The sequence below is a fragment of the Nipponia nippon genome, unplaced genomic scaffold, assembly GCF_047370975.1.
Source record: "Nipponia nippon isolate SJK-2023a ecotype South Korea unplaced genomic scaffold, ASM4737097v1 scaffold_3, whole genome shotgun sequence".
NCBI classification, from domain to species: Eukaryota; Metazoa; Chordata; class Aves; order Pelecaniformes; family Threskiornithidae; genus Nipponia; species Nipponia nippon.
Genome location: NW_028262347.1, coordinates 117,419,778 through 117,443,974, shown reverse-complemented (window position 1 = coordinate 117,443,974; position 24,197 = coordinate 117,419,778). Strand labels below are relative to the sequence as shown.

Sequence of the window (24,197 nt, the reverse complement as noted above, 5' to 3'; positions counted from 1 at the left end):
TACTGAATTATGTATGTGCTTTTTTCTTTTTTTTTGTCTTTTTTGAGGACACACATATAAATGTTTTTAAATCATTACAGATAGAGAAATAAGGAGGAGGCTTGGAAAGAGGAACCAGAAAGCAGAGTCCTTGGTAGATCTAAATCCAGATGAGGTTTGAATGATGTTTGCCAGGACTCAAGATTCAAGTGTCAAGATCTTGCTAGCTGCTTTTGTGTAATCTCATCCCTAATGCTCAAAATCCTTCCAGGCTTTTTCCCCTCTGGAGCAAAAAGTCCTATAGGAAGAAGAATAGATATTTACGTGGGATTTTACTGGTGTATGAACAGACTAAGGGAAGTTGGAGCCTTTTTGGTTTTGGGACCCGTTTTCTTTTCAAAACTAGAGGGAGGGTTCAAGCTGGAAAACTAAATATGAATTATTCCTGGGCAGAAAAATGCAGAGGATCTCGGAAAATTCAGAATTAACGTACGTCCTCTTTTGAAATGCCACCCAACTGCTTTGCCAATAGTTGTCTGTGTTGCTGTTGTAGCTCTCGAGCAGCTGCTCACAGAACTTGAAGATTTTCTGCAGATACTGGACAAGGAGAACTTGAGCAGCACTGCCGTTGTGAAGAAGAGCTTCCTTTCCGACCTCCTGCGGGTCTGCACCAAGTCCAGCGGTACGGGCAAGGAGAACTGAGGATGGGGCGGTGGGCTCTTGTGGGAACTGCTATGGGGTCTGGAAGCAACATTTTCTTGGAGGTTGGTGGGAAGGGGAGACGTGAAAATTAGGAGGAGAAAATGAAACGGAAATTATTTTTGCAGTGACCTCTAATTGTTTATATAAAATTACTATAGTTATGTGTCCAGCTTTACAAGCAGAGGATTCCCAAGATTCCTGATACTTTCTGTTTTCCTTATTAAATCTTAAGTTTATTTAATCCACTTTGTAAGATATACAGGATGTACTGTTTGGCCAAGTTAATGTTTAAGTAGAAATTTTAACTTATGGAATTTCCTGACTCTAAAGCATTTAATTTTTCTGCTTTTTATTATTGCTTGGGGTTTTTCCTGCACATTGCCTCGACCAATATTCTCTCCCCAAAATGTGCTCAGCAGAGACACTTTTTACATCTGTCTTTGTGGAAAAACTTAGCAATGTGAAAGCAGCGGGCGGGTAAGGAGTTCACTTCTCCCTTTGGTTGCAGGTGGCGATGAGGAATATATTTATATGAACAAAGTGACCATCCATAAACAGCAGGGTGACCAGGAGAAACAAGACAAAGGTAGGGACCTGAAGATTAATGGTTGTCTCGTATCTAATGGGCCAACGAAGGTACATGTGGCTAGAGCCTTGCTTTGCTGGGACTAATGGAGGCCCCTCTGGCAGCTCTGAGGGACGAGGCAGTTGATGGTGTGGAAGGACTGCCATTTTCATTACATTCCTTTGGAAATCATGGTCCTTGCCAACACTGTGAGGTTATTCCTGGAAGTAGCACTTTGGAGGGCGTTATTTTGGGATAAAAATGTTGCCTTCTAAGGCTTGCAGCTCCAGTGCCTGAAATATTTAAGGAAGCCCTCATGTTTCCTTTGGCCACATAATATGTTGCTTCACCTCTCTGAGACCTTGCAAGCATGTGTCGTCTTTAGCATGTTGTTCTGTCCTAGCCCAGAGGGTCTGTGTTGTCGCAACCTTGCGAAGCGAATTCCCAGGCGCAGCCTGCAGCCTCGCCATCTGCGCGGGCAGAGCACCTTCATCTCCTGGGGGATGCAAGAGTTCTGCGGTGTGCAAGCCAAGAAATTAAACCTAGATAAAATATTAATTTCCAATTTAGATTTCCTGGGTTTTGCATTTGTAACATGGGAAAGACCATAATTCTCTAAAAACGTCTCTGCTCTTTGAAGTTCATCACAAAGGCTGGTTTTGATAATTGCGTAGAGTGAGGTTATGACTGACACGCATCTCCTTAACACACACGTAGTCAGAGGCTGACCCTACCCCACAGTTTCTGATCTAAATAGATGAGAAGAGGACGCATCAGTGCAGCCTGCTGGTGACATGCTGGTCCTCCAATACTTGGGATAGCTTCATTTCCAGAGTTGTTTGTTTTGATTTTATTGTTTTGTGGCGGGGTTTTTTTTTGTTTGTTCGGTTTGTTTTGTTTTTTAAACTACCTGCAGCTGAATTTAGGTTAACTTCAAACACCCCTGAAGCCAGGATGTCCTCCCAGATTACGTGTGCAGCCCAGTGTGATCTCCAGACGGGGCCCTCTGGGTTATGCTGTAATGCTCCATAATTGCACAGCCTCCCGGTAGCTCCCGGTGGCTGAGCAGTGGCAGAAACATCTCTTTATATAAGTTCTCATTTTGGTGGATAAAACAAGACTTGTGCTGATCCACCATGCCAAAAGATGGGCAAATTTCAGACAATTTATTTTTAGAGTTGGTTCTTTTATTTCAGACTTTTCCCTATCAAGGCCATGAGCCTACCCACTCAGTCGCTCCCTGTGGGACCTGGCGCTTCTCTCTTTCTCTGTTTTCAACAACCTCCCTATTCCAAGTAAAACTTCTGAGTTATTTGGAAATGCTGAAGTCAGTGAGACATATGTATGGGATCTTAGCCATAGCTGCAGCTGGGTGTACAGCCCTGATCCTTCGTCTGTAACTGCACGGAGAGGTCTGTGCCCGCCTGGTCAGAAGTGGGACCTGCAGGTTCAGATTTAGCAGATGGAGGGGGCCCTAGTACCCCCTGGGGCTAGGGGGTGTGATATGGATCCCCAGTGATCCTGCAGCTCCCGTTACCCCTTTTATTCACTGCCGCTCTGTGCACTTTGTTTCACCGAAATCCTTTGGTGGGATGTGGCAACCACGCTTTTGTGGCTGAGGTCAATGGGACCTCTCATGCCCTGCAGGGTTTCTTCATCACTGTAGCCGTGCTCGAGTATGCTCTAGCAGCGCAGGGTGAAATGGTTTCTGACATGATAATACATCAGCTCCAGAAGTCCCCCCTCCAAACCTTAAAACGTGCTATTTCTGCAAAAATCGTATTTCACTGCTCACTGTATCTACTTCCAATTCCATCAGTAATGATTTAAGCTGAACAGTATGCTGCTTTTGAGATGCCTTTTTATGGCACAGTAATTGAATTCACTGCAGTGAGTGATGAAGGCACTATCGTTTACTTGATCTCATTTACTTGAGAAACGCAGCAAGTCTCTACCATGCACATCTATGGGGCTCTTCAGTGAGCTGAAGGCATCTTCTTCTGGAAGTCAGCACAGAGGGATCGAGGTGCAGGGGTCTGCAAGGTGGGACTGATGTGCAGTGTAGGGCTTCTGGTGGTGCACACTGCGGTCCTCTTAGCCCAAATACCAGGAGAGATTCACTTTTACAAAGAACAGAGAGCACAGATAACAGTTTGTACAGATGTGAATTTTAGTAGGCTTCTTGCCTGTTTTTTCTTCCTTCTCTTTTCTAAATTCTCTCCAAATTCCAGGTTTTATAGAGACATCTTTATCAGAAGACACCTGCAAAGTGTTAATGCTTGTCTAGGAAAAAATACTCCTTCCCTCCCACCTCAATAAGGAAACAGTCTGTGATTTGTGGTGCTCGTGTGTGTAGCAGGAGAAGGAAGGGGTATGTACAGCACATGCTGTGTGGGCTCTCCATACAGAAAGCGTGCATTAGGTGCTTGTTCCCACATGCTGGACGCAGCAATAGCTGCCCTCCGCAACCTCAGAACAGAAAACCCTGTAACATCTCCCAGGGGCCTTGTCAGGATGAAGGTTAAAGGGGTGGTTCTTCCTGCACAAAGCCTGAAAATCAAAGCTCCATCACATCCTGCGCTGCTCCTCAGCTGGAGTACATGGGCATGTGTCCATGGAGGTGGGCAAGTTTCCAGCAGGGTGAGGACTGAGGCTGTGGTCTCCATCCCGTGCTCCAGGGTTGGTGGGAGGAGGAGGACCTGCTGGTACAGAAACCAAACAGCATTTTCCTGGCACAGTGAGGTTCAGTGGGATGATTGCTGTGTTTGCCGGAGAGTCGAGAACAGATGGCCACCACTTGCAAAGGGTTTGGCAGTGGCTTTTGCTGCTGCAATGATTTCTCTTCTGCGGAGCTGAGCATGGGAGGTTCTGCCTGGCGCAGGAGGACGTGAGTTGGCCTGTTGGTTTCTCTCTGCTAAAAGGCTCCTAAAAAGTTCACTGTGTGGACAACTGTGAGGGTGGAGATAATCCTCTCTTGGGTAGTAGCCCACTGGGGCTTTAGGAAATCTCGAACTTTTTTCTGGTGTTTCCAAAAGCAGCAATGGCCTCAGCAGCTGCTGTGGATGGAAGGTTTCTGCCCTGAGGGTGCCATCTCCTTGGCCCTTTACAGAAAAGGCCAATCTCCAACAGCAGCCTGTAGATATGACTCTGGCAGTATAATCATGGGGTATTTGGGTAGGTGGATCTCCCCGTGATCAGTCTGTGTCATAGGCTCACCTGCTTTACTCTGTTTGAACCTTACAAGACATCCCACAGCCCTGCTTGCAAGGTGCAAGCAGCTGCTTGGAGTTGGTGTCTATTGATCCATGGGTCTCTGTGTCCTCCTGTCTTACTGAGGTTAGCCAGTGCTGGTGACCAGGAGACCTGTGTCACAGGGAGCAGTTTCTCACAAGAGATGTGTTTTGATCTCTTGCACCATCGGGCGAGGAGCTGGCCGCAGCCTGGCAGGGCAGAGCTGTCATCGTGGCTTCCGAGCTCCAGATGTGAACAAAGTAATGTGGTTTCCAGCTTCTATTTTTGAAGCACAGAAATATGCAGCAAAGTTCCTGAGCGCAGTGCTAACCGCTGCTGAGCACTGTGCGAGGCCTTGGCAGTTTCTGTGCGTGCCCGAGGAACGTGGCTGGAGCATCAGCAGGTGACTAAGGGAGTTAGAGCATCAGCTCGCTGCAGATTTGGGACCCAATTCCCTTTTAATTTACTGGACTTGCCATATCGGAATACCTTAGCCTCATTTCTCCCAAAGTATTTGGCAAGAGACTCTCTGTAAAAGGGGATTTCCCCATTGTACAGTATAATGTCTTCAAAGTCCTTCATTTTTCAGCCATTTGGTGCCTTGCTCCCACTTGTTCCTGAGCATTGCTGTGTTGCACTGTCTTGGAGGTCATGGGATTTGGGCACTTGTTTGAGGCCACCCAGGAGTTCTGTGGTGGGGGAAGAGGGACTGAACACAAGTTTTCTGGGCCTTCGATGTACCCTCCAGCTACTGAATCACTCTGTATCCAGCTGCTTGGAACATCTGACTTTCCAGAGGCAGACACAGATTGCCTGGAGCAGTTCTGCTGCCATATGCCCTTTCACATGTTTGGCCTGGGCTGCTTCAAGAGCAACTCTTCCTTCAATAGTGATTAAATTATTGTTCTCGGCTGGCTTTGATAAACCGCTGTGCAGCCCAGCTAGGCAGCAACTTCTGCAGTTTGCTCTGGGAGCAGGGTGGTGTTAGTTCCAGTTTTCTGGAAAGACAGCAGAGATGGGGACGGTCACTGATCTGTCTGCTCGCAGCAGCAGGGATCAGAGATAGCAAGGACTAAAGTGCTATGGATTTCCAGAAGTGTGTAGTGTCTGCCCGTGCTGCTTCTCAAGACCCTTTAAAGTTTCAGCAGCGGGTCTGGGCTTCACAGTTTCCCTGTAGAAGGAAAAACATGTTCAAAAACCAGAGACCAACTCTTTTTCTGGGTCTCCTAGTGCCGCATTCCTGGGTACGGCCTGAAATGACATGGTGGCCCTGCAGCGCTGCCTGTAATTGCCACTCTGCTTCCTACCGAAATAGCACCTCGCTGTTCCTGCACGGCCCCGGGTAGCGAGTGCTTTGCTGGGAAATGCCACATGCCAGCGATATAATTGTGTTTCTGGCTTGCAGCACTGGATCGGAGAAACTCCTTGACCAATGGAGACTCAGGACTACATTCGTCCCCTCCTCAGAAGAGCCTGCCAGACCTCCCTCCTCCAAAGGTACGTTTTGTAAATCCTTTGCTTCTCACTGCCTAGCCCTCAGCCTGGGGATCTGAACCCCGCAGGCTTCACTTCTGTTGTGTACTGTGCAGCACGGGTAATCGGAGAGACCTCTGCCCATGTATTTTAGTGAGACAAATAGTCCTGGAGAGCTTTATTTAAAAAAAAAAAAAAAAAAAAGAAAATTTAAAATATTTAACTAGGGGGCTACCTACTGTACAGGTTTCCAGCTATACGTTTGGTCTTTACAAACACCACAGGTCAGCGTGCGGCTGGTGGCCCAGGCAGGGTGGCCGTGCTCCGGGGCGGCTGGGCATCCAGAAACCCCTGTGGTTCCCAAAGCTCGTGCACAGAGGGAGCAGGCAGCTGTGGCAGCCTTGATCTTCCCGTGTGTTTGCAGGAGCACTGTGCAAAACAGGCTGTGTTGCCTGCCAGGGAAACCCACACCCACCGCATGGCAATCCAGGCTCAAAGAATGAAAAGAATTGAGGTTTTCCAAAGAAACAAAGGTGAGGTTGGCTCGCAAGTGTTGCTTAGGAAATCTCCAAGTTATAAAGCAGCTGTGCCTGGGCTGCTGGCATGAACTTACAAAAGCCAGAAATCCTTCAGCTCCCTCGCCAGCAGAGCCTTGCACCGTTTGACTGTTAGCAGAGAAGATCAGGTTTGCTTCCAGCTGAAGCAGCTGGTGTTGTGTGTGCATCAGGCAAACGTGACAGGCATTATGCTGGTTGTACAGCCCGCAGGTCTGTGAGGAGGAGTTGCCAGGGCTGTAGGTTTTTCCATAGGGCAGCTATAAATCTGGTCAGGGTCCAGTTATAAATCTAGCCAGGGTCCAGTTCAACACCATCAGCTTTCAGTGGGATTTTGTCTCCGTGCCAGCAAGCCAGCCTGGCTGTCCTCGAGAGACACGGGTCATCCTCGAGACCCCGGATGTTGCTGTCTGGTGGTTGATCCGATGTGGGAATTGCTGTAGCTGGGATTTTGGGATGTGAAAGGAAAGGAAAGCAGGGAGCGTGCATGGGGAGGAGGGGGAGGCGTGGAGGAGGACGGGGTGGTGCGTCCATCAGCCACGGGGGATCATCTGCTCCTTTCCCGGGAAGAAGGACATGGGGTGAGGCCCTAGGACTTCTGCCCGTGGGGCTGTGTGGCTCAGCTGGAGTTAGCTGGAGGAGCTGGGAAAACGAGGGGGTAGGACAGGATGCAGCCGGCAAACCCTCGGACGCAGCACGGTTGCCTGCTGGGAGCTGCTCCAGCCCCGGGGGGCTCTGCCCACACAGAGGGCCAGGGAAAGTCACCTGGGAGCAGCGACCAGGGCAAGAATTGCTGTTTGGCTTTGGGTTTCTCAAAGCCAGAGGGGGTGGTGGCTGTGGCAGGGAGGTGGGCAGAGGCATGGTGGTGTGGTGGAGTGAAGGCATGACCAGGGAAGCAGCAGCCAGGTGTTTCCAAGGTATCTCTGCTTGTGCTTGGTGCAGCCCAGCTTTCTGATAGGGCAATTGGGAAGTTATAGAATCATAGAATCGTTAAGGTTGGAAAAGACCCTTAAGATCATCGAGCCCAACCATTAACCTATCACTGCGAAGTCCACCACTAAACTATGTCCTCAAGCACCATGTTTACCCGTCTTTTAAATACCTCCAGGGATGGAGACTCCACCACTTCCCTGGGCAGCCTGTTCCAATGCCTGACTGCCCTTTCGGTGAATAAGTTTTTCCTAATATCCAACCTAAACTTCCCCTGGCGCAGCTTGAGGCCGTTTCCTCTCGTCCTATCACTTGTTACTAGGGAGAAGAGACCGACCCCCACCTCGCTACAGTCTTGGAAAAGAACAGTCTTGGATGTTAGCTGAGAAAGGTATCTAAGCTATCTGTCTTCTCCCAGGCCTGTGCTGGGAACTACCTTCTCCCACCTGCTTACCACTGGAGCTAACCTCCTTTGGCTAAAGCAATCAAGTACCTCCTCACTGGGAGCATCTGAGTGTCAGTGAGCTGTTGGCAACAAAGATATCTGAGCATACTTCAAGGAGTGGGGCTGGGGAGAGCTTTAATGTGGTGCCAGTTAGTGTGTGGAAATTGCTGCTGCGGAGACATGAATCTTCTCTGTCCGTGTTTGTTGCTCCTGGCGTGGGCAGGAGTCATGGCCACCTGGGTGGTGGAGGAGAGAACATAACTCCTTACACAGAAACGGGGAGGTTAGGAGAAGACCTCAGAATATATCTATTTGAGCTTTGTGGAGTTTTCTGTGGTTTGGTGATGTTAAGGCACCCTGTAGCGTTGCTCTGCACTTGCCTTTTGAGGCACAGGAGAAACTTGGTGATAAAGCTCTGCACAGCAGATTGTCCCTGGTATTCACTGACACCAGCAGTCCATGGGCAACCCAGTAGGGGTGGTCCAGCTGGATCCCACTAATTTCTTTGGATTTGTCCCAAAGCAACCTTTAAACAATGAGTCCCACGGGCTGTGGCTCAGACATCGGTGACCTTTCATCTGCGGTTGCCCTGGCAGCTCTGCTGCTTTCCGCAGCCGTCCACTGAGAAAGTCATGCAGTGCGGATGCCCAAGATGGTTTTATTTGCATGCTCCATTGTGCCATAATGCAACAGGCAAATGTTCTGCGAGGACCAGCCTGGGTTAGATAACGCAGCATGTGCTCTTTGACTTAAGCTAGAGAGAAAACAACTCAATGCCTTTAGGGAAAGAGACGAGAAAAAAATAACTCCTGGGGCAGCTGAGGTGCAGTCCCACCTAGTCTCTGTTGGCTTCCATTGTCTGTAGGAAACAAAACAGAGCAGCCCCTTTCCCCCCCGCCTCCTTCCCTGGCACTTGTGGGACAGTGTCAAATAAACCCACAGCGTTTCTTTGTGTAGGCAATTTGTTTATGGTCGTAGCACAATGTGAGCTGGCTACACGCAGGAGGCCACCACAGATGGCAATTGCAGACACATTCCCTGGCCAGGGAAGGGATTAAGTAAAGCTTTGGAGTGGCTGGGTTTGTTTTTATTTCTTTAACTTAACACATTAGGATAAGTTCCTAAACCTTTAAGCGTTTGGAGGCAAGAGGTTTCCAGCAGTGTGTCCTGCGTGGCTCTGGAAAGCAAGCTCAGAGTCTGCTCGCAGCATCTGGCAAACCCACATAGGAAGGAGTTTTCATCCAAGACACTTGAGAAGTTTGTGAGGTTGGCAGAGCCATGTGCAGCTTGCCCACGTGGGAGCAGAGACGCGTGATTTTGGCCAGTGTGGTCAGGGTACCTAGCTCCCACAGGCTCAGCGGCATCCCCCTTTGTAGGCAGTTGCTGGCCAGAACATCTTTTCCTTCAAAGCTTCCTTTCTACTTCTGGGCAGCAGTACCTGTTGGTGGAAATATCCCAGGCAGCATGAACAGCTTTGAACCTGCATTGGATGATGACCCGGCATGACCTGCAAAGGGACTGATCCTGCCCTAGACTGCTCTGCAGTGCTGGTGCCCGGCTGACCCCTCTCCTCCAGGCCACCAGGAGCAATCACATGGGCTGGCATGAAGGACTGTGCATGATCCATGACCTTCAACATTGCTATCTCTGCAGAGAGAGACCTGCTCCTCTGCCTGTCCTCCTGGGAGGAGTGGGGCTTTAGCCCTGTGCACACTGGACATCCTACCCAGGGCTTGCGCAGGTCTCGGTCAGAAGCCCGTTGAAGCAGTGTGAGCCAGAGCATGCTGTTGTCAGATGACCGGGGTGGTTTGACCTGGGTGAGGGGAGGAGACCCCGTTCCTCACTGGGGAACGGGGGGATGCTACTGTCAGGTCATGATGGGAGATGGGATGCCACATATTTTGGGAAGGGCATAAGCTATGCGCTTATCCTACTCTGATCTCCGGCTCCGCTGTCTCACGTTCAACAGCCATGTGAATTACTTGAATAGTAAAAAGTTTGTTTCTTAGCTTCCTTTTTTTTTTCCCCCCTCATGTGTTGGTATTTCTAAAGGATCAAGGCACTGTTTTTCCTGCCAGCCCTTGCTTGTGTTTAGGGAGGGGTTTGGCAGGCACCACAGGGATTTTCCAGCAGTTGGACTCTTTTCAAAGGCTTATTTTCCATCAGTTGTTTATCCATTTCCTTCATTTTTTGCTCAGAGCACAATTAAAGATTCCTGATATAGTTCCTAAAGCAGAGATTTTTAGCTGTTGGTTTGCTATCAGTCAGACACTTGGAGACACGGCCAGCGACTGTTCAGGCTACGCTTTTCAGTGTAAAGCCAGGATTGCACCGAATGTCTGCCCTTCTGGTTCCCTGTTATGATAATCAATAGCACAGAGGATCATTCCCAGTTAGGATGAGCAGCTTAGGGGAGGCTGGTGCAGCAGGCAGAAGTCCCAGTTCACGATAAGGCCAATGGGTTGCAATTGCTGCTTTTGAGGAAATGCATGAGCTGATCTTCCCAGGGCTTTCAGCAAAATTAAAAAAGATAATATTTATGACACAGTTATACAGTAATTTCAAAGAACTCCTTTATATTTGAGCTAACTGTACACTGGAAACCCTCAGCAGTCTCTTTCTTCCCCGTCATCTCAACCAGTTTACATGAAAACCCTCTTGTACACATCTAAAAGGTCTCCTCCACTAGGATGCACTTTTGTGCTAATAAAAAGGATGCCCTGTTGTTTTCAAGTATCTGTTTTTACGTTAAATCATGCTTCTTTTATTTATTTATTTATTCTGCAGATTCCCGAAACAAAACAACCTCCGGTCCCCAAGATCGAATCCCCAGAGGGATATTATGAAGAGGCCGAGCCATATGATGTCTCTGTAAATGGTATATCACAGCTAACTCTCCGGGGGGTGTCATGTGTGAGATGGAGGACTTCAGGTTCATGAGAACAAGCAAACAAAACCACAGACATTTCTAACGGCTTGTGTGATAAATTTGTTTTCTCATGCTGGTCACACTTGATATTACAGGTCTAATGCTAGTTGGAAAGAAAAGACTACTCAATTTTTACTGAATTACTCAAATTTTCATCTTTCCTGTAGAAATAGAGTAGTATGCCTGGGTTAATATAACATCACTATAAAATATTATAAACTTTTGTGGGTTTTCTTTGTCTTGATGGTTTTCTGGAAGATAGGCTGTAGTCAAATGCAGGTTTCTATTAAGGAGTGAGTGGTGAAGCTGTGGTGGCTTGCATTCATGTCCTAGTGCTCCAATTGTCCCTTTGGGGCTCAAAATCCGTGCCTGTTGGTCTGTTAGATGGGATAACCGTTTTTATAATTGGCTATTTATTCAGCTACGTCTCTTGTGGCAGTTTAGCCATCTGTAAAAAGCCGCACTTCATGTGAGGGGACAGCATGTGGGTTGCCTCTGTGCACACTCACTCGCTGCCTGGGTTGGCACCTCCCAGTAACGTCCTCGGCAGTGCCACCGATGCCTGTCACCCCTGGGCTCCGCACCCCTTCGGGAGGAGACTGCTGCACGCTGGCGGAGTTCCCAGAGTCTCACTTTTTAAGATGTATTCCTGCATCCTTCTTTCAGTGAACACCCTTCCTGAGACATTACTTTGATCTGATAGGAGAGCTGATCTTGTCATCGCTTTATAATTCATTTAAGCCCAAAGGAGAGAGATTATATCGCTCTGCTGCAGAAGCAGATCTCTGCTCATCAGCCTCGACTGCAGCAGAGTGGGGAGCAATGATGTACGTGGCATGGGGCAGAGCTGAGAGCGGGGAGGGTTGAGGCAAGCAGAGAAGTGAGAGTTAAGGGTAAGAGATTTGGATCTAAACCCTTGGCTGTTGAATCTGAGCTGTTCATGAGAGAAGCCGAGTCCTCTCCAGCCCCAGTGTGCACCACTGGGCTTTGAAGCTCCCTGGCAGGGAAGTGCTGGTGGTGCCACTGGTTGAAGTGGCCGGGGGTTGGTGTATCTGAACAGCCCTTGCTGCGTGTGTGCACCTTGCACACCTGGACAGCTCGTAGCTCAGTGTCGGTCACTGTTCTCACAAAGGCTTAGGAGTTACAGTGCTAAATAAAAAAGGGAGACGTAGAAAGATCTTTGTTTCTCCGAACCATCCCATTTTGACTGCAGCTTCATTACAGCGGTGAACGGGAAGATCGTGCCCAGCTTGGGTGGGAAACGTTGCAGGCTCATCATGGCCAGGGTGAAACGCACCGTTTGGTGCGGAGGAGAGGTGTCCCAGCTCTGCCACGTGTAGTTAGGTGCCAGGGGTTTCCAGTTGTCTGCACTGTAAGATAAATGGACTTTTTTTTTCCCTGCTGCACACTGGGAAAGAGGATAATGCGCTAAGAGCCATGGCATGTAAAAACATACACTGGATTAGCTGGAGTACGGCCATGGATCCATGTGCTGGGAAAACCAGGTTATTTTATCCATGCGGCTCCATAAACTCGCGTTGCGTTCAGAGCCTTGGCTGGCAGGAGCGATAAGCACACACCCAGCTTAAACATCCCCTTTTCCTTGGTAACCTGCTGCTCAAGGATGCAAATACACCCACCATCCACTCAAATCCAGGCCAGGCAGATGCCTAAGGAAGCGAGAGATCAGAGCCCTGCAAACATGGTTGAAAAAAGAGAGAAAAAACCCATATGATGGGAGCACTGTCAAAATGGGGCAATCTGTGGCTGCTATGAATAGCTGTTTGACTGGCGGGCTCGGTGTTTTACTGAGCGGTACTGCAGCGGTAAGCGGAGATGGGAGCCCATGAAGCGAGCAGAGATGGGATGTGCAAGCCCGGGCAGTCCCTCGCCGCTGAGGTGTGTGGTGCCTTTGCCGCCTGTGCCTGCTCAACTGCTGGTCCCCTCCGCAGGCCCCAGCAGGTCCCTTCTTCTACACAAACCACCTGGTGTGCTACAATGCCAATAGCTTTTAAGGTGGTTTGCCTGAGAAGGAAGGCGGCATCATGTCACCAAGAGTATCTGTGCTTTTTTGGCAACCTCATGTTTGAGGTGGTGCCCTGGGGTGAGCGGGAAGGAGGAGCAGGGAGAGATGTGGAGCAGCAGGTATGTGGCACGAGGAGGCTGTGGGGGCTCGGGAGAGGGTGAAGCATGGCATGCCATGCAGAGGGTAGGTCAGGCAGAGATGCTGGGAAGCTGCTGATGCCTTGGTTTACCTCAAGAGTTCAGGTTCCAAATCCCATGGCACATCGGGCAAACCTACAGGTCTTGGACTTGTCCATTCGTTCAACGAGTACAAAACGGGGTTCCCCATCCTTTTTTCCCCCTCTCACTTTATCAGATGGTAACAGTACCCTGTGCCTGTCCTACACGGAGTGATGCTCATTGCTAGCAACTGCCTCCAGACCTTGGTGTAACTGCTGTTGCTAAAGAGCAGTCTGGACATGTGTGGGTTTGCCCTGGCCAAAGATGCTAAAGCCTGACCCCAGGAACCCCCCAAGCCCTCTGTGCTCACCCCCCTCTCCCCACAAGCTGGGTAGGGAAGGGGCTGGCAGTTCAGGGAGGTGCTGGTGGTGTTTCTGACAGAATTACAGCGCGAGTCTTGGAAGACACCCATGTGTCTCCAAACAAATGGGCGTAGTGAAATCAAACAAAAATAGGAACATCACTAAAATTAGTGGGTGCGCTGCCAAGAAAGGACATCAAAGCAAGCCTCCAGATGGGCTGAGGAGATAGAGGATTCGTGCAGTGTCAGAGGTGGGACTGCAAAGCACTGTAACAAACTGTGGGTGAATTAATTAAAATGAAGCAGGCAGGCGAGACCGCTGGGTCTTGGGGTCCCTCTTTCATCAGCAGGATTCCTGCCTCTCCACTGAGGACGCCTCTGCCTTTCATTTTATAGCTCTGGCAAATCCTGCTGCTTCCCTTTCCTCCTGGGCTGAAATGTGTTAAACCGTTATCATCCTCATCCTCGGCTGTGTTTGCATAATTGAAGGGTGCAATAAGAAACAGAGTGAAAACACAAGGGGCAACATGACTGCCAACTGAGCAATAATTATTCCGACTGAAACAGCTCATCTACCCTGGCTGATTTTAATTACGATGATGATGACTCTGTTTTAAAAGGAATTGCCTTGTTTGAGGGGATGGGTTGAAAACGGTGTCCCTGTTTGAAGTCTCACCGTAGGGTGTGCTCCTCCGTTGGCAGCGGGGACAGGGCAGCCTCACCGGCCAAGGGGGGAGCGTGGGGCTGAGCTGGACGGACGCCCTTGTTCTCTGCATTTGCTTATCTGTGGCTTTCTCTCTTTGTCTCCCTTTCTCTTTCCTTTTGACTGTGCAGGTCTTTTTGGTAGGCTGGCTGCAGCTGGACCCAAGCCAGGGTTGCAGGTTACTGAGGGCGTTATTTATGCCACAATAACGATGGGTATGGCATGCTTTCCAAACCTGAAGTGCTTTTTTGTTTTTTGTGTTTTGTTTTTTTTTTTTAAAACCCTCAGTCTTAGCAAAGATGATCAGGTGCCTCCCCCTGGTATTGCCCATTACATGCATGGAGGGTAACCACCTCTCCCCTCTCTCTGCCCATGCTGGATATACACAAGGCAGCATTTTTGTGTGCCTTTCTCCATGCTCAAGATGACAATGAAGAGAACTTCCCTAGCTTTTATTCCCCTGGTTCGGGCCACTGATGTGGAGCTGATATGTGGAAACGCTGGCTGTATTGACAAGTAGCCATTCAGCAAACGTTGAAGGTGCTCTGCTTGGGCAGAGGCAGCTCTGGCTATGAGATGGCTGGAGCTTCCTGCATCATGGTATTGATTTAGCTCCCTGGGAGGTCATGGGAAGACAAAAGGGAAAGCAGAGGTGGATTAGATAAAGATATCCCAGAACATGGCTGCTACTGATGTCACGGCAATGAGAGGATAAAAGTGTGGTCTTAGTTGAAGCTGCCAGTAGGTGGAAATGGAGACCTTGTACTGAAGTGCCTGAGCTGTATGACGTGGGATTAAGTGAGCCTTAGTAGAGATGACAGTGTTGTCTTAAGTCACCCAAGCAAGGTTTGTCCCAGTTTGCCAACTACACAGCCTAGAAAATGCCTTTTCATCACGAGGCCGTAGCAGTGTCACCAGGCCAGCGACGGCTGCAGCTCTTCAAGTAGAGAAGACCTCATCTCATGAGGCACTTGTGGTTGTGCTTGATGCACAAAAGAGCAGCCAGGGCTCCCACTGAGAGCATGGAAGAAAAGTGTTATTCCCCCAGGAGAAAGATAGCAGCCTGAGACCTAGTGCCTGGGTGAGGGGCACCAGAGATACCCAAAAGGGGCCAGGGGGGCAGTTAACGATAGCCCCATGTTGATAAGGAGGGAGATTTAGAAGATGAGGTTCTCTTAGGACTCCTTGCTGCTGCTGCTACATAAGGAAGGGTCCCTAGCAGTGCAGAGGTTCAGCTTCTTGGTATTTCTAGGGATGAGAAACCTCAACACACTTACTCCGTCTGAATTTCTGCCCAGGGTGCCTGTGGACAAGGTCTGCATAGTGATAATGCATTGGGGGGTAATGTTTTCCCAGAAAAGATGGACAGTCCAATACGTTCAGGGTATGGAGATGGTGAGCCAGTAGTGTGCTCTCAGCACCACTCAGAGACTTTGAAAGGGAGTGTTTGCTTTTTAATAAGTTTGTTTAATTGGTGCAGCTTTGATCACTTGAGGGATGTTATAGAGTGAGATTTCACTGGGAGTAAGGCTGTAGCTTTGTTACTGCATCTCAGTTCCTTTTATTTTAAGAGCAAATAAACCCAACTTAAGAAATGTTCTTTAGTGAGGTTCCTAATGCCTTTTTTTTTCTCTTTTCTGGCTGCATATCCTCTTTTTATTTTGCACCAATGTGATAATGTTACTTTTATGTGACTATTAAGATTTAATGAGAATAAAAGTTAGATTAAATTCTGGTGAGAGAAACTTAACAATATTCTTCCGTGCTGATTGGTAGGACAAGAATGCAAAACCCTACACAGATCCTGCCTAAATCTTACCATCTTGCTGTGTGAGCTTACCTTGCAAATAAGAGCCGAACTGTAAATGCCAGCAGAGCATTGCAAATTCCACTGCAGTCAGTGGGAATATTTTCATCGTTTCTGATGAGTCTGGTACCGATGACCAGCTGTTCCTATCAGCTGAAAACTCCAATAACCTACAATACATTAGAGCTGGGTATTGAAAATCCCAACTCATCCCAATAACGTAGCAATCCATTTAAGAATGAACATGAAAAATGTGATTACTATTATTTACAGCTGCCTCTTATGACTAATTTTTGCTGCTGCAACAGTGTATTACTTCAAAGCCCCTTGCTGTCCCTTAGATGCTGAGTAGAGAGAGAGACCTGTTAGCCCAGAAAGGGGAAGTGGAATGACATCTCAAATACAATAGATCATTGCTTTCTGCGTGGCCTCGCAAATACCATTTTTACTTCTGACATTCAGAGGACAAGGGCTGATTGTAGCTTGCTGTTGCCTTAAAAATTGTGAGTGTTTGGCTTGAAGTGGAAAGCAGAAAGAGCATCTTTGGGGGGGGAAAAAAGCAGCAAACACCGGAAAATGTCTAAGGGAATGTTCTTGAATTTGTGGTCAAGTGAGAAGTGTCTTTTGAGTGTTTGCTAACTGAGACTATTAGGCACAAAACATTGCAATGAGGTTAATATTGGGCTATAGAAAGAAAAAAGGATCTGTGAAGGTTGTTTTCCTATTCATTATCCTCCTATAGGAGAGCCTCAAAAGACACGTCCCTACGCTGGAAGCTTTTGCATGTGTGAGCATGGCTAAGGCAAGCAATAGGCTCAGAGTTGTCCTAGAAATTTATTTAATGATAGAGCTTTGCTTTTGTTATAGAAGATGGTGAAGCCGTTAGTAGCTCCTATGAATCTTACGATGAAGAAGAGAGCAGCAAAGGCAAGTCAGCAACCCATCAGTGGCCATCCACGGAGGCCACCATTGAGCTGATGAAGGACGCCCGCATCTGTGCATTCCTGTGGAGAAAGAAGTGGCTGGGACAGTGGGCAAAACAGCTGTGTGTTATCAAGGATACCAGGTTGCTGGTGGGTAGATCCTCCACTCTCTGCCTAAAACAACCTATTTTCATGAGCTGGGGAGGGATGTGGCACCTCAGGCTATGTTAACTAGCTGGCAAAAGCAAAGTACCTCTAGAAGCAATGTTTCAAAAACCATGTCCCAGAGATTTGGGGATCTCATTCCACTTTCAGAAGGGATGTGGGCATGGGGCTGCTGAGGGGGGCACAAGGGCACGTTTGTGGCCAAAATCTCAAACTCCCAAAATGCCTAGAGATGCTTTTTGGGGAAACTTTTTGAGGTGGTTAAGCAGAAGGGATGCTTATCCCACTGGTAACCACATACTTGACCCTCTAGCAGTATCCGTGAGAGGTATTTCAGACTATATATGCATGTACATAGATGCATGTGTATCTCTACACATATAGAGATGTCCTGTGTGTAGTCTGTGTAGATGTTGCAGCCTTGTAGGATCTATAGGACCTTTTTGCGTTCAATGCACTTAATGTGTGTGGTTGCACTGAGCCTCTTCTGAGGTTGAGTTCATGCCAGCGAGCGAGAGGGAAGGCTCCTCCTCAGCCTCTTACCTGTCCTTCCATCTTTCTTCCCTAGTGCTACAAGAGCTCCAAAGACCACAGCCCTCAGCTTGACGTGAATTTGCTGGGCTGCACTGTCATTCACAAGGAAAAGCAAGTGAGGAAGAAAGAGCATAAGCTGAAGATCATCCCCATGAATGCTGATGTCATCGTGCTGGGGCTGCAGAGTAAAGACCAGGCAGAGCAGTGGCTCAGGGTCAGTGACGCCTTCGGGGCTTGCCCCGCTGGTGCTCCCATGCTTCTACCCTGGCTTTGCTGGGAGACCATATCTTATCTCAGTCCTGTCCTTGTGTGCTCTGGCTTCTTTCCTCACTGCAAGCCCGTATACAAATACACCACTTCATTTTCATGTCCCGCGATAGCTTCTTCCCGCAGCTCCCTGCCGCCTTCTGTGCGCGGGAGGCCACAGAGGGACCTCCCAGCCCAGCTGCTGCAGCGGGAGGGATGTCTGGGGTGGGTGCCTAACATGAATTGGCTGAGGACGGGGGGAGATGCGGCCCTTTCCCTGAGACAGCAGCAGAAGAAGGAGCCTTTGCAGAGCCTGGGGCGGCAGCGGGGCTGCAAGGCGCCAGGGCTGCCTTTGCTGGCAGCCTCTCCCCGGCTGACTTGGATCCGGCAGTTTCTGCTGGCTGCCTGCTGGAACACCAGGAAAGTCCCCGGGGCCGCAGGGAGCATAAACCATGGGTCTCCCAGGCTGCTGTGGTTTTGCCTGTCCTGGGTGGGGGAGAAGTATTGGTCCCATTACTGCAGCTCTCTCACAGGCTGTGGCTTCCCCTTCTGCACAGGTAATCCAGGAGACCAGCAGTCTGCTGTGCGAAGGAGGCAGTGAAGGCAACCAGTACATCCCAGATTTGCAGCGTCTCAGTTATCCAAAGGTATACCTTGTCTTCTCTACAGAGAGAACTAGCACTTAGGCTTTTCCACCCTGTTCCTTTAATAAGTAATAGTTGTAGGCACAGTCATTTTATCTGAGCAAAGGCTGATATGAGTGTAACCAGACCCCTGTTCTGCTGAAAAGGAACGTTATTGGAACAATCTTTATTTTCCTTTGCAATCTTTATTTTGTTGCCACATCTTTCCCCCAAAACTGATTCAGCTGTCCTCCATACATGGGCTGTCCTCCATACAGGGCAGCAGCCACTCTCTCATTCAACGGGACAGTTGTGCTCACCAAGAGCTTTGGGAGGGACATAGACCCTTGGATGCCAGGGCTTGGGCCAGTCTCTAGTCCAGGTTTAGGTGACAGTCCCCTGGGGGCAGCTTGTTCCAAAACAGCGGGAGGAGAAAGAAACCTTCATAAGTCTCTGGTGGACACCCAAAATGGACCTGTTGGGGTACCTGGCCAGTTCCTCTGCCCATGCCCTCCTACAGGGACTGGCAAATGCCCCCAGCAGCCAGGCTGCAGGGCAGGAGGCCATAGGGTGGCACCGGTGGTGCCACCGCGTCACCTCAGCGGCGAGCCCAGCCAGGGTGGTTCATGTGCTGGATCTGCCCATGCCAGGCTCAGAAATAACGGGGAGGGCACAGCCTGAGAGGGCGGTGGGAAATGTCTGTGTGAAAGCATCTGCTGTGGAGAGGGTGGGTCCTCCTAATTTGGGAGGGGGGGAAAAAGGCACTTGCAGCGGGCGCTGGCTGGAGGAATGGGTCACGTGCATCTGTGGAGCTTGTGTCTGGTGCTCGTTGGCAGGTGGAGGTATCCGAGAGGTACTCTGCAGCCTCCGAGAGCGGAAGCAGCACCGACGGTCACCCAGAGACAGCTGAGACAAAAGATGGTAAAACCTTACCCTGGGAACAACAGGGAAACAGGGCCATCGACTCTGCATGTGGCGAGGGTTTCTGTAGCTTCTCCAGCCACCGCCACCTCAAACGGACCTGATGCAGGGTGAAAGCTGCGTGCGAATTCACTGCCTGTGAATTTGATTTCAGTGTTTTTTTTCCATAATGAAGTGACAAGTGGATGTTGGGATTTCTCAGCAGTTAGGATAGGGCTTGAGAAACCTAGGTGTGATACCCGCCTTACCACAGAGATCCTGCGTGACTCTGGGCAAGTCACTTTGGGACAGTTTGAGATGGCATAAATGCAACCTAAGTGACTTTCCTCAGAGATGTCTGCAGAGAAACTTGGAGTACCTGTGTGAAATGCTGAGCTGTCTCCAATGGGAGAGTTACACCTTCACGCTAGGGCATCCGACTCTGGGCTTTACGATGCATTCCCCATCTATAAGATGGGGCAGGTAAGTACATTAAAAGAGGAGATGCTTTATTAGAAGGATGGTGGGACCCATATATATATTGGACAGAGAGAAAGAGAAATCCATGCTGAGGACTCACTGGAGTCACTCAACAGATGGAGCTCGGCTGCTGAGTCCCTCTACATTAGGACTTCATCATTTTGTTAAGATAGCAGGAAGGAAAATCTGGACTAAAAATACCCAACTTGATTTCTTACCAGGATTACCTGATGATTACACAGCCACATTCACACACTGACTGATGTGCTCAGTAGGAAAAGCTGAGGAGGCTCTTTGGGCATAAGCTTTCCCCCTCCCCACCTCAAGTCCTTCTTTTAGAAAGGAAAAGACTTGAATGTAGTAAATATTTATGGGTAATGTTTTTTTAATTCAGTTCTTTGTAGTGTAAGAAAGTGAAGGGAGGTTGGCACCCGCACAGCAAGCCCTGTGCAAACAGCCTTCCCTCAGCTCCTGCAGCGACTGGCGTTTGGTCAGAACTAACCCAAGTTTAAAGCAATATAGATTAGGTATCTTCAGCAAATCACTTAACTGAGATTACCGGTGCCATCTTGCTCATCATCTCCCTGGGTTTTGGACTATTACAGACTGTCCCTGAGTCGCAGGTTTGCCCCCTGCAAGGGCTGTGCGTGCCACAGCGCTGCAGGACGGCTGTGCGGGCAGCTTTGGGGCAGGACACCCAGCTGGGACAGCAGGCTGTGTGTACGGCTGTGAGTTGGGAAAGCCATGCATGTCTCTTTTATCTTCTTCTTTTCTGGTAGTTAAGAAGAAGAGCACAACTGGCCTGAAACTGAGCAACCTGATGAACCTCGGGAGGAAAAAATCCAGCTCCCTGGATAGCCCAGAGAGATCCCTGGAGACTTCAAGTAAGTGGCAGGATGAGCCCCTCTGCAGGGACTTGTCTCAGGGCTGGATCTCGGTGCGCAGGGCAGGGTGAGCACCAGGCATCACCCTCCTCAAACGCACATGTGCCAGGCTGTCCCGCTGGGGGAGGCAAAGAGGCCGCACTCTGCTTGGTCCGTGCCGGTGAATCCATGCAGATTGTGGTGCTTCTTACACATTAAGGTGACTGTGTGGCTTACAAGAGCGGGTAAAAGCTCACAGCATGGCCCAAGAGGAAGGGCAGGTAATACCAGACGTGCATGCAGAATGCATCCGTGCTGCTTTTCCTGGGCATCAGCCCAGGGTGTGGGAGTCAGCAGGGAGAGAGTTGTGTGGGTCAGCTGGTATTCACCATCTGGGACCAACTTTGTCCCATTATCTGCAGCCAACTTGCTGCTGCAAACCTAACCTGAATTTCAAGGGACTCATTTTGAACAGATTTTTACCCTTTTCATCCTGTTTCGTACGGATAGGACAGCTTGTCTTTGTGCTTTGTCATTGCCTGTGGCTTTGTGTTGTGTGGTGATCTTGGAACTTGCCCATCAGACATCCCCATGCACACAAGTGAGTCTGGATTCCCTCTCCCTGTGGGGTGGAGAATGTGCCTAAGTAACCTGTGCTTGCTTGCAGGTTACCTGAATGTGCTAGTGAACAGCCAGTGGAAGTCCCGTTGGTGTCAGATAAAAGACGGTCACCTCCATTTTTACCAGGACAAGAACCGAAGTAAACTTGCTCAGCAGCCCCTGAGTTTGGCAGGTTGTGAAGTTATCCCAGAGCCAAGCCCTGATCATCTCTACTCCTTCCGCATCCTGCAAAACGGGGAAGAACGGGTCATTCTGGAGGTAGGGTGTATATCTCCAAGAAAGCTCTGCTTTAAGTCATCAGCTTGGCTGTCTTAGTAGGCCTAAATACTGGTGAGGTCCTCCAGAAGAACCCTCAGTTCAGCAAAACAGGGCCTGAAGCATGGGACGTTGGTTCATCTGCCTGTGGTCACCTAGAAGGTGTCCCACCTAGCTAGTAATCCAGGCTGTGTCTGATGCTGGTGCCTCCAGAGGACCATTCAGCCTTCATCTTAGGCACTCATCTTAGGATGGGATGAAGGGTCCTCTGGAGGTGCCCATCTCTCTCCACTGACTATAGGATAACCTTGGATCATTAAGTTATATGGGATGCATTTCAGATGGTTAATGTTAGATGAGAGGAATGCCACTTTAGGGATTTAAGTCTGCAGTTAGGAGGAACAGAGAACTACTTCTGAAAACAGAGTCCCAAACCCATGGGTCATGCATCCCAAGTAAACCGATCACAGATCTGCCCCTGAAAGTGCAAGTGAATTCATCTCCATCTGTTACTTTCCTTTGCCTGCATCCAGGACTGTTTATCTCTAATCTTAGTTCTCTCTGACGACAGCGTGATTATAGTAGGAGGTGGACAATGTGAGCAATTTCCTGCATTTTTCCAGTGGGTGGAATATTTATAGCTAAACAACTGCCTTCCAGGGCCTGCCATAAAGTTTGAAGGTGTTTTTGTTTAGCTTCTGATTTAGGGTATGTCTGTGTCTAAGAAATTTTGCCTAATTACAGATGTGAAGAAGAGGTGCTGGGAAAATTTACATTTTGTGAATGGAAGAATCTGTATTTTGTTGGGATGTCAGACTTGATGTACAGGCTGGCGGGCTTCCCAGGGACTGAAGTCTCTGCTAAAAAAAACAGATTGAAAGCTTAAAATATACTTTCCAGTTTGGGATTCACTTGCCCTGAATTTTACTTTGTGCTTACTGCTCTGACTCCTCAAATCAAAGCAAAAGGTGGCTGTATCAGCCCACTTCTTGCTTCAGGTAGAAATCCCCCACTGCCGGCAAGTGCGTGTGGCTGTTTGTTTGCTAAAGCTGGCTTCAAGGCACCATATTTAACTCTTCATTTTGCAAAATGTCAGACTGTTCACTGCAGCTGGCGATTTGGTACTGACCATGTTAAAGTGAGGGACTCTCTTTGATGTTCTCTGATCCCACTTTAACCTCTTCCCTTCCCCTCTGCCCTGTGCAAACAGCCCTGGAAGGGATTTGGGCTCTGGCATGAGGAACTCGCAGGCTCCCTGGTGTGCTCGGGTCTCCTCCTCGCACGTCTGTGTTTGGCAATCCCATTGCTGCGCTCTGCTGGTGCAAAATAAAACCCACACGCTTTCCTCGCCAAAGCCAGCTCCCCGCCAGCACCTCCAGCCCCAGAGACTTCTCTTGCTCTTGTAGGCAGCTGAGTTGATCACCACTGAAAGGAAAATGGAGACTGACTAGAAATTTTAGGAACGAGATAAGCATGCATTCATATATCTTCCAAATTTGCAAATCAGTCCATACACCGAGCAGTACTTCTTTCTTCTTTTAATGTGGTGTCAGGTTTTAATATAAATACCTGACCTTTCGTCTTTCCCCTGGCAAGCCTGGAGGACTGCGAGCATACTTCCCTACTCAAGGCTAAGCCTGCGTTACCCTTGGGAGTGCAGAGAAACTGTTTGTGCAACCTGTATTATGTCTGATCACCTCATAGGCAAAGTCCTCGGAAGAAATGGGCCACTGGCTGGGCCTCCTCTTGTCGGAGTCAGGTTCGAAAACAGACCCGGAGGAATTTACCTACGATTACGTGGATGCTGACCGGGTTTCCTGCATTGTGAGCGCCGCAAAGAACTCCTTCTTGTACGTCAGCGGTAACGCATGGGGCTGCAGGGGCTGGTGGAGGGGAAGCAAGCTGGAGCTTGTGGGAGGTTGGCTGCCATGGGAATAGGTGGTAAATTCGCAGCTGCAGCTCAGTCGCTTTCTTTGGAAGCTTAGTGTGGGACAGGAGAGCACTTGTCATTGTCCCATCATGATGCATCTAACCTGAGCTGCAGCTTGCCGTGGGGCTAGGGGCACGTGCCCAGGTGGCAAAGGCAGATTGGTGGGGTGGGCTCAGCTGGGGGGTGCGGGGCCGTGGGCACCCAGCCACATGGTTCACCGTGCCGCTGGGGCAGGGCAGTCGTGCTGCTGCGGTGCTGTGCCCGCGGGCTGGGCGAGAAAGGAAAGAGCTGAGGGGAAACGTAGCCCCACTCTGGTGGGTGCTGCTTAATGGGCAACAAAAGCAGTGACCACGTTGCTGCGCAGCTCTACCTTCTCATCTCCTGCATCTGGCTGCATGGCCCTGCCCAGACCCCAGGACCGCTGTGTTCAGATGCCCCAAAATGCAGCACAGCGCGGCCGCGCAGCAAGACCGATCCCTCCTGATGGGCTGTCCTGTTGCCTGTTCGCAGCTTAATGCAGAGGAAGTACTCTGAGCCCAACGCCTATATCGACAACCTGCCAAAGGGCAGGATGCAGCAGGAGGAGCTGTACGACGACGTGGATCTGCCAGACCTGCCTGCGGTAAGATGCCCAGTGCCACAGGCAGCTGCCCCACTGCAGCGAGCTCTGCGGAGCCCATGGGCAAACATTTGGCCAGCAGCAGATGAGGGGTTTCAAACTGCAGCAAAAGGGATTCCCAGCCCCTGGGGAAATCCAGGCTTTTGCAATGGGGCAGAAGTGGGTGCTGGAGAGG

The 24,197-nt window shown here is 49.4% G+C and overlaps 1 protein-coding gene across 5 annotated transcripts in view; it reads left to right on the top strand.

Annotated features, from left to right (window-relative positions):
* AFAP1L2 (actin filament associated protein 1 like 2) overlaps nucleotides 1-24,197 on the top strand; it is a 73,327-nt gene that overhangs the window by 43,543 nt on the left and 5,587 nt on the right. For 2 of the 5 annotated variants that reach the window (XM_087766464.1, XM_087766468.1), the window contains exons 2-14: nucleotides 533-661; nucleotides 1,190-1,267; nucleotides 5,883-5,974; nucleotides 10,667-10,757; nucleotides 14,188-14,271; nucleotides 16,731-16,936; nucleotides 17,520-17,699; nucleotides 18,289-18,378; nucleotides 19,191-19,275; nucleotides 20,514-20,618; nucleotides 21,265-21,476; nucleotides 23,178-23,323; nucleotides 23,914-24,025. In XM_087766464.1, the coding sequence (XP_087622590.1) occupies nucleotides 533-661; nucleotides 1,190-1,267; nucleotides 5,883-5,974; nucleotides 10,667-10,757; nucleotides 14,188-14,271; nucleotides 16,731-16,936; nucleotides 17,520-17,699; nucleotides 18,289-18,378; nucleotides 19,191-19,275; nucleotides 20,514-20,618; nucleotides 21,265-21,476; nucleotides 23,178-23,323; nucleotides 23,914-24,025 (1,610 nt within the window). The remainder of the gene's footprint in view (nucleotides 1-532; nucleotides 662-1,189; nucleotides 1,268-5,882; nucleotides 5,975-10,666; nucleotides 10,758-14,187; nucleotides 14,272-16,730; nucleotides 16,937-17,519; nucleotides 17,700-18,288; nucleotides 18,379-19,190; nucleotides 19,276-20,513; nucleotides 20,619-21,264; nucleotides 21,477-23,177; nucleotides 23,324-23,913; nucleotides 24,026-24,197) is intronic. The other 3 variants (XM_087766465.1, XM_087766467.1, XM_087766466.1) reach the window with 3 other exon arrangements.